General features: G+C 40.5%; 1 protein-coding gene across 2 annotated transcripts in view; it reads right to left on the bottom strand.

Annotated features, from left to right (window-relative positions):
- CDH12 (cadherin 12) overlaps positions 1–14,528 on the bottom strand; it is a 1,332,533-nt gene that overhangs the window by 287,639 nt on the left and 1,030,366 nt on the right. For both annotated transcript variants that reach the window (XM_078687751.1, XM_078687752.1), the window contains one exon: positions 9,660–9,827. In XM_078687751.1, coding sequence (XP_078543877.1) covers positions 9,660–9,827 — 168 coding nt within the window. The remainder of the gene's footprint in view (positions 1–9,659; positions 9,828–14,528) is intronic.

Raw genomic sequence — 14,528 nt, 5'->3', positions numbered from 1 at the left:
CTAACAACCCTATTTTAAGGACGCAATTCTCTAAAGGAAGCTGGAAACTCCAAGTCTTCTTAAACTAGCGACAAATGTTTCAATGGTCCAGTGTTAAAGCAGAGTCCACGAAGTGTGTGCTACATGTCACTGCTGGGCAAGAAGAGAGTTTCGATTGGCTCAATAGCATAGACTGGTAAATACACAGCCTCAATTCACAATTATGAAATAAAAGCATTTGCAATGCAATAGGTATCCAATTTACGCAAAACCTATAGCATTTCAAATGGTTGGTAACGTGCATCACAAACAATGGAAGGGAGGGCGGGGGGTGAAGGCACAGACATCGGTAGGGAGGGAGGGTAGGGGGAGAAGGCATGGACAATGGGAGGGATGGTGGAGGAGGAAGAAGGCACAACAACGGGAGAGGGGTGGAAGGCACAAAAACACACATTTACCTGGTCCGTCTCCTGCTCCAAAAGGAAATAGTACATGCCCCGTGTAACAACCAAATAAAGGGGCCAGTAGCCATGGGAGGATACAAATGACAGCATGGCTGTACTAATGAGGGACTAACAAGCCTCATAATGAATCAGAAGACAGCATTTACAAAGGACAAACACACAAGCCAATGAAAAATAAGGACGAGGGAGTGGGCAAAACCTCTCTCCATACTGAACTACCGCAGCTCTTCGCAGAGCAGCGCTTGCATGCTGGCCCAACCTAGACCTAAAAATCAGAGAATTTCTCAGCCTTCATCATTGATAAGTTGAAAATGTAGAAATCACCCCAATGTCAACTGTCAATTCATGAAATCTGTATCACATTCCAGAAACTTAAAGCCAGAAGGTTATCTTTCATACTAATGCCCCAATCAGAAATATTAAACACCACTGCCAAAACAACATCATTGCCAAAAACAAACCATTCTTTGATTTCCTTGAACCCTTACCCTCAACTTTTTTGATCAGATGTGCCCAAGCAAACTATACAAGCTGAGCCTAAATAACCCTTTGCTGCCACAAGTCATAGTTCATGACTGGCTATAAATGTGTCAAGGTTCTCCCCTATTGTAAGGAAAACAGGATTGGACCCTGAAGATCATAACACTTTTTGCCCTGATTCCAATCAGCGTTTCTTTGAGAAAGTCATAGAAAGATGTTTTCATAACTGAAGATGTCCTCCCTGATGAGCTACCATCTCAACAAATAATCTTGACTTGCTATCTCTCCAGCCACTAATCACCCCAACAGGATGTACAGCGGGGCTCTATGCTATGTCAAACTGTTTTCAATTTGTAACTGGAACCACTTGCCTCCTCCTTCAAACACTCAATCAATGTACACCAATTTTATGCTGATGCCATGTTTCTTTATTTGATAATGTCATCTCCCGGTGACACTGCAGCACAAGAGTGAGCTCATGTACAGTCTGGATGATGATCCGCCACTTCTAACTTAATCCACTTAAACAGAGTTTAGTTGCACCATTCTATTCAAAGCAAGCTTCAACACATGATCGGTGTTAAAACTGCCGACTCTACATTGTGATATGTGCCAAATCACTGGGTCTGTTAATTAACAACCATTTGAAGCTGTGTGCATACATTCAATCTTTAGCCAAAGAGGCACTACATCATACAAGGAAATCAGCATAACATTTACAGGACATTGAGTTAGTAAAATAATCTAAAAAGTGCAAATAGTGGCTTGTAATGTTCATCTGAATGTCACGCAATGTGAAAAAAAAATCCAAAGTGCAAGTCGTGTCCTGCTCTGATAGTTTTTTACAAAATACGATAAAACATGGTCATTCTAATGATGTGTCAGCAATAAAAACTTAATTTAACCTAGACATACGAGCTCAAACAGCACCGAAAAACGACCCGACTTGTGCAATAATTTCTTCATTATCAAGTAGCAATAAATTCTAAAAGCAGGTCTGCACTGTTTAAGATCATAACAATATTTTTTATTAAAGCAAATTAAAAAAAAGTCTAGTGTATCTAATGTAAAATGTACAAAAACGTGAAATGAAGCATTGATTGGCCAGATACATCATCACAAGGACATGGTGTTGTTTCGAGGCTCTGCACAAAACCCATAGGAAAGCAGAGGGGATATTGCATAGTGTCTGAGCTAAAATGGAAAAGCAGGGAGCATTCCAAGTGGCTGCTTGCCCATGACACATAATCAGTAGGGTGATAAAATTCATAAGGGCTAAGATATCTGCTCACAATTTGCATTCCCTCCAGAACCCTAAGCCTATGAGATTCTGAGAATAGACAGAAGGCATGAGCCACTGTTATTTTGCTTATACTGATACAGGATGATGGGGCAGTAAAAATGTATTGCATCCTGATATTAAAATACTCAGTCCTCACATAAGCAATGAATGGAATTTGCGTCCCTCTATCTAGAAAGAGACAATCTAATATAATGTCTCTGGTCAAGGCAGCCTCAACGTTGTGCAAATAGAGAGCCACAGAAGGACTGGGGTTCCCTATTTAGATCTATAATATAGGGGAATCCTAATTAATTGTGCAGGATAAAATGAGCAGCAGAAATAGGAACAGGTAACAACTTTCTGCAAAATCTGTTTTGTTCTTGTTGGATAGCCTACCCCCCACACTCCGCCCCGTACATAGCAACTGGCAGGCATTGTGATTTATAAACTTATAGCAGTGGTAAGGAAGAGCCTACCCGATGCATTGTAGGAGACTGCATAGGGACCCATTAGTCATGGTGGATTTGTTCTAACAGTATGCTATGTTTGGAGACCATGACCCCAGAGTGGAAAACAAATGTACTAGGTATAGAAAAGTGTTGGTGCTGGTTAGGCAGCGAGTACCAACTTGTATATTTGAGAGAGATCTATGTTGAGGTCACAGGACATAATATGTGATTTGGCAAAGTTGCTCTGCAGGTCAAGGGAACGCAGAAAATCCAAAAGGCATGTACTGGCATATGCAGTGCCCTAGGAGTGTGTGCCATCTACACTGCACCGTTCATCAGCAGAGAGGAGTGTGAGGAATGAATTGCCCTTAATCATAGGTATGTCTGTCGTGTTGCGTGCAAGAGCAAGATGGAGATCATGTCTATAAAGAATAAAAAGTAGCGAGGGCAGCACACAGGCTTGTCTTACCCCGCAATGAATACCTATTTCGCCAGTCACCGCCCCCTGAGCAATTATACAGACTCTTATTCTCATGTCCTTGTGAAGGTAAGAAAGGAAATTGACCAGCGTTGTATCCATCCGATGTGCGATGAGCAGGTACCATAGTTTGGTCCTGTTAATGCAATCAAACACTATGATAGGTCCATGAATGCTAGGCACAAGGGAGATTGCTTTGCCACTGTGTATTTCCCTATAACCAGATTCAGGTTTAGGAATTTCTCACTTGATCTTATTTAACACCTGAACCCGTACTGGCAGCAATGTAACACTGACGCATCATGGACCCAGTCCATTATCCTATTGTATGTAATCCTAATTCAGATTTTTTACGGTAGTGTCAATTAATGAGATCATCTAGTAACAACCTGCATGAGAACGATCTCTTTTCTGAAAATTAGCACTATGGTAGATGTGCTTCATATACTTGGTAGTTGAGCATGGGCAAGATTGTTGAAGACACTTGAAATAAGGCGTGCCAAGAACCAACATTATTCTTTAGTAAGTCGATGGGTACCGCATGTGGGCAAGGTGCTTTGCCTTGGTAGACATCCTTTACAACGCGGTGTTTACACCGCGCGTCCTTTACTACGCAGCCATTACAACGCAAGTCGTTACTACGACTTGCACTGGAGGGCGCTCTTGTTAAAGGAATATTTTGATTTTCTATTCCAACACCTTCCCTACTGTTACGTGGGCTGGAGTTGGAATAGAAAATTAAACGAATCCACAACCCAGCGCCCTCCAACGCAAGTCGTTGTGACGACTTGCGTTGTAATGGCTGCGTCGTAAAGTACCGCGATCATTTTGATCACGTTGTACTGACGTACATCCTTTGCCTCATACATCTTGATTAAAAGCATCCGCTACTTCCAATACAGTTGTTTGAACACCTGCAGCTAACCCAAGATCTTTAATGAAAGTATCAGGTGATGTAGGTGCAGCATATATTTTGCCAAAGTGCTGTGCTCAAGTACTGCAAGTAATATGGAATGAAATGGGACTAGAGGTCCTCAAGTTACAATGCTTTAAGACAGATACAGTGGTCCAGAATGTTTTACTATAACCCACCTGTGAAGTCTGTACTAACATTTCCCAATGGCCTGTTACTACATCCTGGTGTTGTTTTGCAGTAATGGCCTTATACTGCCGTCCGTTTTGAGGGGCCATCAAAGCGTAATCACTTGGTCTAGATACCAGAGCCTGTAGAAGTGCCCTATTAGCGACAGAGTATTCAGCATTAAACCCCCTTGGGGTTATAAGGTTTAGGCTGAGAGGGTTTTAACCCCTTTCCTGCAGGGGTAATTCCCCCACGGTGCGTTGAGTGCGGCGCCGCGTTGCTCGTGACGGGACCAGCTTGTCATGAGTCACGGTGGAGCTGTGCTCAAGAAGAGCTGGTCTCGTCACGACCCCGCCCACTGATTAATTCATCTGCACAGGCGGGAAATTAATCGCGCGTGGGCGGAGCGCAGCCGTTATGATGAGACCAGCTCACCATGAGCATAGCTCCACTGTGACTCATGATGACCTGGTCTCATCACGAGCACCAAAGAGGTTAAAAGCGCATTTCTGATCCCAGCACAAACATCAACAAATGCCTCCACTATCTGGCCACCTCGATCCACCTCGCTGAAGCATATTGTTACCACTCTATAGTCAGACGTATCACCCCATTGAACAGCTGTCCAGGTTCATTGATCTCCAGGTCAATGTTAAATTGCTAGTGGTTGGTTGCAAGTTACATGCCCCAATATCTTGCCTAAGCTTTCCCTTAGGGTGAGGTAGCAGGTTAATTTCAATATGATCACTAAAGGACTCAGAGGATCGGGAATGTTATATGGGCAATGGGCTTAAATTGGGTCATCTAGCGGGGTGGGCGAATGCACGTTAAACTTGCCGACTAGACAGAGATATAAAATGTGTCCTGATTGCACAAAGTTTTCCGCAATGTTAGAGATCAATTTAAACGAAGAAGAAAATTTTGTATTAGGTCTACAACACAAATCTGTATTGTAAAAATTCACTGAATACAGGCTCAACTTGGTCTTAACAACTTTGACTTGAAAATGACTATAGTTAGTCTCCATGGTTTTAATGTGTCCCCCTAAGGCTGTGCTCACCCAAATAGACAACCCTCTAGAGGGGTGACCACTACTGGAAGGTATGGCTAGAGAGCTAAAACATTGGAAATCATCTATAAAACTTGGCAATGTGACCCATTTTTCCTGAAAAAGAAGAATATCATAACCCATCACAAAATTTAGCCAGTCCGATAGAACAGTCTTTGATCTAAGGCTGCCACATTCCAACTTAGAATTTGTAGTGAAGCATCTCTTTTAACCTCGGTACACTACTGGTTCTCCCAAGAAGACCCTAGATCAGCAGTGGTTAAGTGCATAAATGGTTTCTCTTGTCAGGCTTTGATATCTGGGGTATTGTTAATGTGGTTCAATCTAAGCAGATCTTTGTGAGCGGGCATCCACTTCATCACTGGAGGATTCTCAGAGAGTCATTCTACAGCCTCTAAGTCACTTAGTGCAGACAACATATTGGTACAAAGAACATAACCAGGAGTGCTCCTAAAGTGCGAGCTTGAATCATGGGAGAAAACTGGTGGCCTATAAAAAAAAAACCTACAGGGAGGGTGACAACCTTTTTTTCTACTTAGTTAGAAAGTTCCTTTGTGCTCAGGATATTACCTACGCATAAATGTCTGCAAAAATGTAGGACAACACAGTCCCCCACAATGTTTTTCTTGGACTGTCCTACTCAGCCTACCCTCCTGGCCATTATAATTTCGTTTGGACCCCATGCATTGAAGTACTTATGCTTAAAAAGACAATCACCTGCCTTATTATGTGGCCGGGCCCCATGTTTCTTGTTGCCCAGGCGTTAAGGGGGTATCCCCAGCCACAATTAATACATAGGGCAGGCTGTACAACTGCCAGTAACCTAATAAATAGGAGAAGTAGCAGACATAATGGGGGCTATTATGGACTGAGAGCTGACACCCTAGTGGGCTGTGTCCGAGCCCCTGATCTTCATACTATGGGATGGTCTATGGGTCCTCTCAGGAGGCAAGGGTAGATTCCTGGTCCTCTCCTATTACTCTCTGTTGACAGTGTTTGACAAAAATAGTTAGCCACACACAAAGGGGCCACTTCCTTAGGGACTTGGATGCTCTGTAGAGGGCTGTATAGGAGCAAAAGTCACTAGACCTTCGAAGTTATGTAGACAATCCATCACCAGCTTGAATTTACCCTCCAGAATGTTGTCAATCTTTTCACACAGTGCCTCAAGAGTCAGAGAATCCAAGGACAGCAGATTATTTGGCTGACATTTGACAGCCTGGGTTGGGGGTGTTGTCAGAGGTTGGATCCAGGAAATTAATTTGTTCTTATAACCTTTGTTAGGGGAGGGCTGCTTCCTCTTTGCACCTATGTTGGGCACCGTTTGCCCTTTCCTCTTAACCACTGTAAAAGGGGCCTGCTGCAACGTTGGGGGACTGCACAATATGGATGTGGTCTCAGCGTGGTTCAATACGTCAGGACTGTTATCAGGGTAGGTAGGAATATGTGAGTGAGTGCACCCCACCTCACACATAATGCCACTACCAGCAGCGTCAGGGTTGGGGGAAGAGGCTGACAGTACCACATGGGTGAAGGAGAGTCTACATTTGGTCAATTCAATTTAATTACTCACAATCCTAACAGCCCTTTCATGCATACTGTTGATCAAAACAGAGGAACGGACAGCATTTCCACTAACTTTGCATTTCCCCATTGATGGGAGAGGTGTGGTGCAGTGGCCAGGGCGCCTGACTCCAGAGCCCGGGGCTAACGGTTCAATCCTCAGTGCTGGAAACAGATCAGTTCAGCATCATGTGACTCTGGGCAGTAGCTAACTTAATCTCCCCGATGGCCCCCAGCACCTTGAGACCCTTAGGAGTGATTAGTTAACGCTTTACAAATAACAGGTTATAGACAAGCAAACTCACTATCACCTGCCCTACTCACAAGGACCTCACTGACAACATTCTCAACACCTTTTTTTCTGTTAGAGACTTTAATGCACAACAGGGTCACACTAGCAAGGAAACATGTTACATTGTCCGACATACACTGCAAGACATCTCACCGTGTGAAATGAATATTAGTTTTACATTTTGCAAGGATCCACCTTCATAAAATATAAATATAAAAAGTGACACATAGCCTTCTGTTCCAGCAAGTCTAAATTGGTGAGAAAAATGTCAGAAAAAATAATCCTGCTGATTTGGACAGAAAGTATAAATATGGTGGGTAAGATATGGCTATGGCCCAGAGTTGCACCCTACAGCATCCCAGTGGATTGGCAACCAGCCACCGAAAAGGCTTAATGATCCCTTTGGGTCAATTTTCACTGGGGGAGATGCCAAAGTTATCTTTTGATAAATGGTCTATGAGGTTGAATAGATCATCACAGTGAAGAGGAAAACAAAAAGCTAATAAGGTCCAGATAGTAGAAGTTAATTTATGATAGTCAATGCTAAATGCAAGGTAATTACTTTCACAGAACACTTCTCAATGGGGGTGTTGGGATTCTATTGTGTGCATAAAATGGATTTTAAATATTTTGTCTTAAAATGTTTACAGTTACATTACACATATTCATGTGTATAGGCAAAGCGAGATTATGTCATTGACCTAGACTCACATTCTTCTTCTTTGTCAAGAGTGAACTAAGAATTGAAATATGGATCGCATGGTTGTGAGGGCAGCAACATTGACACTACAACATTTATCCTTTTCATCATTCTACAGTAGGAGCAGGGTTGATACGTGAAGGCCAAACAAGTTAACAATGTTCTGCAATCTCTGACATGTCTTGTGGGATTTAAAGGGTATTTTTGAGAGTTGAAAATGCTGCTCGGAGACACCAACAAAATAATGTCTTTGTCAGGAGCTCTTCAGGTCCTTCTGGAAATTTACAGTTGACAGGTTTAGGTTTCTGAAAATTAGACATGAATCTAGGGTTCAATGTCATTCGGCTCTCCGGATTTTGGTGAGACCCTTTTCTATACTGGGTTTTTACCGAAATCTTGTATAAGTTGGTTTTGGACCTTCAAAACCTTCCAAGGTACCTCCTCTGCATTCCAAGCTGGCAGATGCAAAAGGCCTAGTGCCATTTGACATTCCATCCCTTCAATGAAAGGGAACCCGTAAGATGAGATAGGACAGCAGTAGGGGGTTATCATACTGGGGTTGCAAGCGACTACTCTAGTCCTGGTGAACAGACTATTTACTTCCTGTAAGGCAAGGACCCTTTTTTTCCTGGAAGAGCGTATGTGAATATATTTTTCCGCAGAAAATCCATCAGCAAAGGAGAGCCTCTTCTCATCCGAAACACTGCAATGTGTATTTTAACTTGGAGAATTGAAGATTTACTTTAATAATAAAAGGTAATTTAAAAGCATAATCTTGCCAACATACTAAAATATGTATTTGTTTAAGAAAAATTACTTGCACTTTTATTTTTCTCCTAATTTGAGTTCCCACAAGATTAACTTGAAAACACTTATAATTTTTAGTGCCTGTGTGTCTGGAATACATAGCTGTCTGTAGGCATCTCTAACCTAGCATGTGCTGACAAGACTTATACACAGGCAGACAAAAGGGAAAGATAGCATATTCAACCTGAGTGTCTTTAGATGGAGCACAAAACTGCCAGCAGCTGTAAACACACATGGCAATAATATATTTAGGAGATGCACTTTTGGTTTAAATGAAGTGTTCTGCACACCATTAAGCATGACTGGTATCCGCTCACAATCATTTTTCCATTGTGTCGTGCACAACACATGCAAGTGCTATCATAAGTCGGTTTGTTTTCAGTGGTTCTCTGAATTATTTTCGGATATTTCCAGAAATTGTTTTTATTATTAATGTGAGTCTTTAGTGTGGAGGCACTCCATAATTGAGTCTTAAGCTTAGTTTTCTTTCTCTTCATAGGATATCTGTTGGTCAATCACCTATAATGGAGAGACTGGTGTTTTCAGAATGGAATGGAAATAGAGGGAAATCATTGAGAAAGTGACAATATACAGACTTCATAAGCTTTGGCTTCCCATATATGTATACTCTGAGTTATTGTAATTCACGTCCATTACTTTATGCACCTCACCACGAGATGGTGAAGCTTAAAACTGTAAAATGAAATCAGAATACAGAATTGAAGGATTTGCTCAAAATTGAAATAGTGGCAAATATTAAATATGAATACCGGTATTTATAAAATTATGCACACGATGTAATACAATTCAGCACTGTACATGACACGCATTCACAATGTTGGGTAAATATATGTTGTCCTAAGTGTAGTGTCAATTGAACACCAGCGCAAAACTTTAGTAAATGTGGGCCATATTGGGCAGTAAATATCAGCCATGGTGCTAATTTGTATTCATTCTCAATTATATTGTAAAGGAAAGAGAAAACAATGGACAAACCATACAGAAAAACACCTACTCTTGGGAAATCTTGGTGGATTATCATTCACGTCAGTTAGGGTTATGTTAACAGTGGTGGTCCCAGCTAATCCGCCCAATTGTCCTCCCATGTCCTTGGCCTGGATGAGCACTTGATATTGTTCTTTCACCTCTCTGTCCATGTTTGGTAATGCTGTTCTTATGACACCTGTCATTAAACAAATAGAAAAGCAACACCATGTAAAATGGAGCAAATATAATCATGTGTTACTTCACATGAATGAATAAAGTACACATTTAAATGTTACCTTCGAAATGCACGCCAACAAAGTCAACATAAGTGAAGAGCATTATAACAAGATATGGGGCATTGTAACAAAAATATTGGCATTCACATTGGCCCTGATTAACAAAGATGTTACAGTGACTAACTCTTGTAGGACTCCTGGCTTACCCCTTGATTCTAGAAGTAATCCAGCAATACTCATAATTTACTTAAATAATCCAGGAATAAGCCTGATGTACTATAAAGGTTAGTAACATTTCTTCTTTTCACAGTCTTTGTGAGTTGGTTCCAATATGTTTAGTAGCCTTTCTTAAGAGAACAACAACGACATGGTGTGAAACATACATCATGCAATATCATAATGAAGCATTTGTGGATGGTTACTTAGTTATTCTTTATCGAACACAGAGTTGCATGTTAGACCACAAACTCTCCATGAAGTTCATGGTGTTTGTCAGAAAATATATGTGGAAGACAAGACATTTAGATGCTTCCTATCCTTCCAACAGCTGATGCTCTCAGTTGGTAAATGTGGGTAAGAAAACAGCTCTACTATCAGAGGAAAGATTTCTGAATACTGCCAAAGCCAGTGGATATAATTGTAGGATGGAGCCAAGAGATTGAGTCAGACAGAGTTTTAGGGCCATATGTATGAAGCAAATTCGCATTTGCAAATGCCGAATTTCGAATTTGCAAAATGGTATGTATAAAGGAAAATCTGTTGCAAAATAAGGAATCGCAAAATTTGCGATTCCTTATTTTGCAATTGCATTTAAGGAATCGCAAATTTTGTGATTCCTTAAATGCAATGTATAAAGCAAAACAAAAATGCAAATTGTCCCTGAGGAATCGCAAATTGGATTTGCGAATTCCTTGAAAAATGCCAATTTTTGCATTTTTCAAAGTGCCATGTGACGCACATACATGCCCTTAGGGCATGTATGTGAACCACATGTGCACCCATGCTTATTTCAGGGGTGCAACAGGGTGTCCTTTGGACACCCCTGCACCCTTGAAATTATTCTCAATTTGTGATTTTCAAATTGCGAATTGCAAAATTGAGAATACCTTCCCTTTCATTCCTATGGGCCTCCAGGCCCATAGAAATGAATGGGAAAGTATTCCTTAATTGCGATTCACAATTTGCGAATCGCAATTAAGGAATACTAAGAATTCGCAAAGAAAATGTGAATTTGTACATACATACCAATTTGCGATTCTGAAATAGCGATTCCTTAAAAGTCGCTATTTCAGAATCGCAAATGGGTACCTTGATACATATGGCCCTTGGTCCTGAGCAAAGATGCCCATTTGCAGAAGGTAAAGCTTTAATATGGTGGGGTGTAAATCACTATGCATATTTTCATCAACTAAAGCTAGTGAGACCATATTCTTTCTAGGAATTCACAAGGTACCATGACTTCCAAAATGCGTTTTAAAATAGATACAAATGTTTCCACATCACATTTTTGTAATGTCCTAAGTTTAAGGGGCATATCTAAGGAGCACTAATGAAATAGTTAAATTCCTTAATGAGATGACAAGCAAGCTAAGCAGTGCTATCCATATTTCTATTTTGTTCGGATTAAAGGAGTTTGTGTGCAAGAAATTTTCTCTATACATTAACTACAGCACAAAGATTTTACAGAGAGTTTCACTAATCTGGGCATGCAATTTGACTTGACCCCCCATAATTTATCAAACGTTTTTCGGTTTATGTCAGTAAACCATAAAAGCATCACATCAATACAAAGTAGGATTTAAAACCACTAAAAAGAATAAATGACCAAACATATATACAAAGCAGAATAAAACATAAAAAATGACAAATCTACAAGTTAAAATACAATTGCTAAATGTTTTATCTCTTTGAGCTCATTTTGATTTCTGTGTGTTACAAATAACTTGTTTTAGCAGACAAAGAAACAAATCAGGCGCATTTCAATTTCCAGGGTATTCAATTGATCCTTAAATGTAAAATTTGCTTTGGCTTCTCACTTCCTTTCAGTTTCCCTCCAGCCAATTCAATTCAATTATTAGTCATGTAATGTGCCAATATTATCTACAATTTGCATTGTATTGATCATAAAAACTGTTAGAATATTTAATTATATATAAATCATAAAAATCATAAAATCAATTTAAGCAAAACACAATGATAAATAGGGAAACATCGTTTAGAGAGCGGTGTTTACACCGCAGTGCCTTTAGAATGCTGCCATTACAACGCAAGTCGTTGGGCAAGGAATGTTGTAATTTTATATTCCAACACCTTCCCTACTGTTACGTGGACTGGTGTTAGAATATAAAATTATAAGATTCCAAAATCCGCACCCTCCAACGCAAGTCGTTGTAACAACTTGCGTTGTCAAGTACCGCGATCTTTTAGATCGCGTTGTACTGACATACATCCTGATAAATCACCTGACACTATCGTATTGGTATTCATGCACCAATATTGATAATGCACTCAAATCAGGCATATGGGGTTGGTGAACTCTTACACCGTACTCACCAATAAAGACACAAACATCAAAGGCATCCCTCAAGTTGGTGACCTCTTACCAGTGTAGACAGCAATGCTATGACTTAGATTGTAGAATTTACAGGTTTAAACAGCATACATATCATATACTAAATACTTTTCCAATAGGATCAGACCTTAGGCTTCATTAGAGGCCAATTTAACTGATGACAATTGGTGATGCATTGTCATTATTTTTCTTTTGCTCACATTTGTACTAATACATTCATATATGAAAGTGTGATTATATGTGAACGTTTGATCATAGTTAGGGAGTGTGATGTTATACTTAACAATAATTAAAGTGTTTTCATGTTAAGTTAGCCATTGTTAATGTAGGCCTTGATTTAACTAGCTTATGTTAAGTTGAAATGTGCATCGATGCCTGGAAGGAGGACAGAGTTACCTTATCGAGAAATGCTGGATTTCATTTTGCCCCCAGCTTCTGGGAACCGTAGGGAGTTCTACTTCAGTTTAGACATTCTATGGCTAATTATGCTTTGCTGAGTTAGTTAGTTTCAGATGCTTTCATCTACTCTTTCCAGATCAGATGCCCCTTTCAACTCTCTTGAGAACGCATGTTTTTTCTTTCTGTTCATAGAGTTATATTCTTGAACAGATCTGTTTTCTCTTGCCTGATTGCATCTTCATTTGTGTCTGCCTTTAAAGACATTATTTGCTGACATCTGCTGCTTAACGTCTCTGAAGTAACTTGAATTCTTAGCTTAGAATTAGGGAATTTAACATGGGGGGGAACTGAATCTTATTCAATATGCCTATATTAATCCCTACATTACTAGTCTTTGTGTTTGTTATGTTGACTTGCCTTAAATTATTTTAAACTGCATTTTGCAAGACGATTATTGATTCATGACAATTCTGAATGATTTGAGTTTGTAACTCTGTTAATCTGCTAATAAACCTTTATGGTTTGTAAATCTACTTCTCTCTGCCATTTTTGCTGGGCAAAATATGGTTCTCTGTCATTGAGATGTTGCTGAACTGTTGATGTCAAGCCTCAATTCGAAATAAAGGTCCCTCCACTTAGTGCAATGAGTACTTGAATTTGTACCAAAGATTTGCACTGTGCAAACCATGTTCTCCACTGCTTCACATTCCTCCCCAGGATTCATGAATTAACAGGAACTACAAGGGAAATAGCCTCCCCAACTCAGCAAGAAATATACCTCAACTGTCGACTTTAAGGGCCTTATTATGAGTTTGGTGGTGTGGAAGCGGGACCACCCCGCCCCCACACCGCCACACTCATTTTTGAAAAGCCTGCCATATTAGAAGTTTTTTCCTTTCTGGTGGGCTGTTTTTTGCCATTCTCAGGATGGGGCCTATGAAATAGACACCGCAATGGGAATGTCAAAGGCAGTACCTGCATGGCCTGGGCTGCTGCAGTCCATAACATGCAAGTACTAGTGTGCAGGCACACATGGTGGCACATGTTGTGCCCCCGTGTGCATCCTCAGGGCGTGAGGCACAAGGGGGCCCTGTAGGGCACCCTTTGTTTCCTCACTGCTACACTTTTCATGGGGATTGCACTGCCATGAAAAGTGTGGCAGAGAGGTCACACGTAATATGCTTGGTGGGGCTGCAGCAGCCCCGCCATTCATATTGCGACCTCAGGACTGCTGCACAACCTATAGGGAATGGCGGTTCCCTGGTGGTTGTGGATGATGCGGTGGTTCCAGGGTAATCCAACCACCCTATTCCTAACAGGACGGTCAGGAGACCACAACCATGAGTCTAGTGGTCCGTAAACCATCAGACTCATAATAAGGCCCTGAGTATGCTTTCAAAATGCAAACATATAGCTCCCATGTATCTGCTGGTAATTTTTGGAACATGCATATCTTTTGACCTCAAAGACCAATTTTTCTTTTGTGGTCAATTAAGAAATGTTCCTGAAACTCCAGCTTGCAAAGTTCTGAATATATCCACATTTTGCAGTTAAAGAGTAAGTTTTTATATTTCTTTGTTGAAAAAAAGTTAAAAAACAGTTCTGTACAAAGCAAAAGTGTCATTTTTTGAAAATACATCACATTGTCGTCAAACATTAAATTGTTGTATTGTAGTAGTCATTTTGGATT

The sequence above is a fragment of the Lissotriton helveticus genome, chromosome 4_1 (assembly GCF_964261635.1).
Source record: "Lissotriton helveticus chromosome 4_1, aLisHel1.1, whole genome shotgun sequence".
Taxonomy (NCBI): Eukaryota; Metazoa; Chordata; class Amphibia; order Caudata; family Salamandridae; genus Lissotriton; species Lissotriton helveticus.
This window is presented reverse-complemented; position numbering and strand designations above follow the sequence as displayed.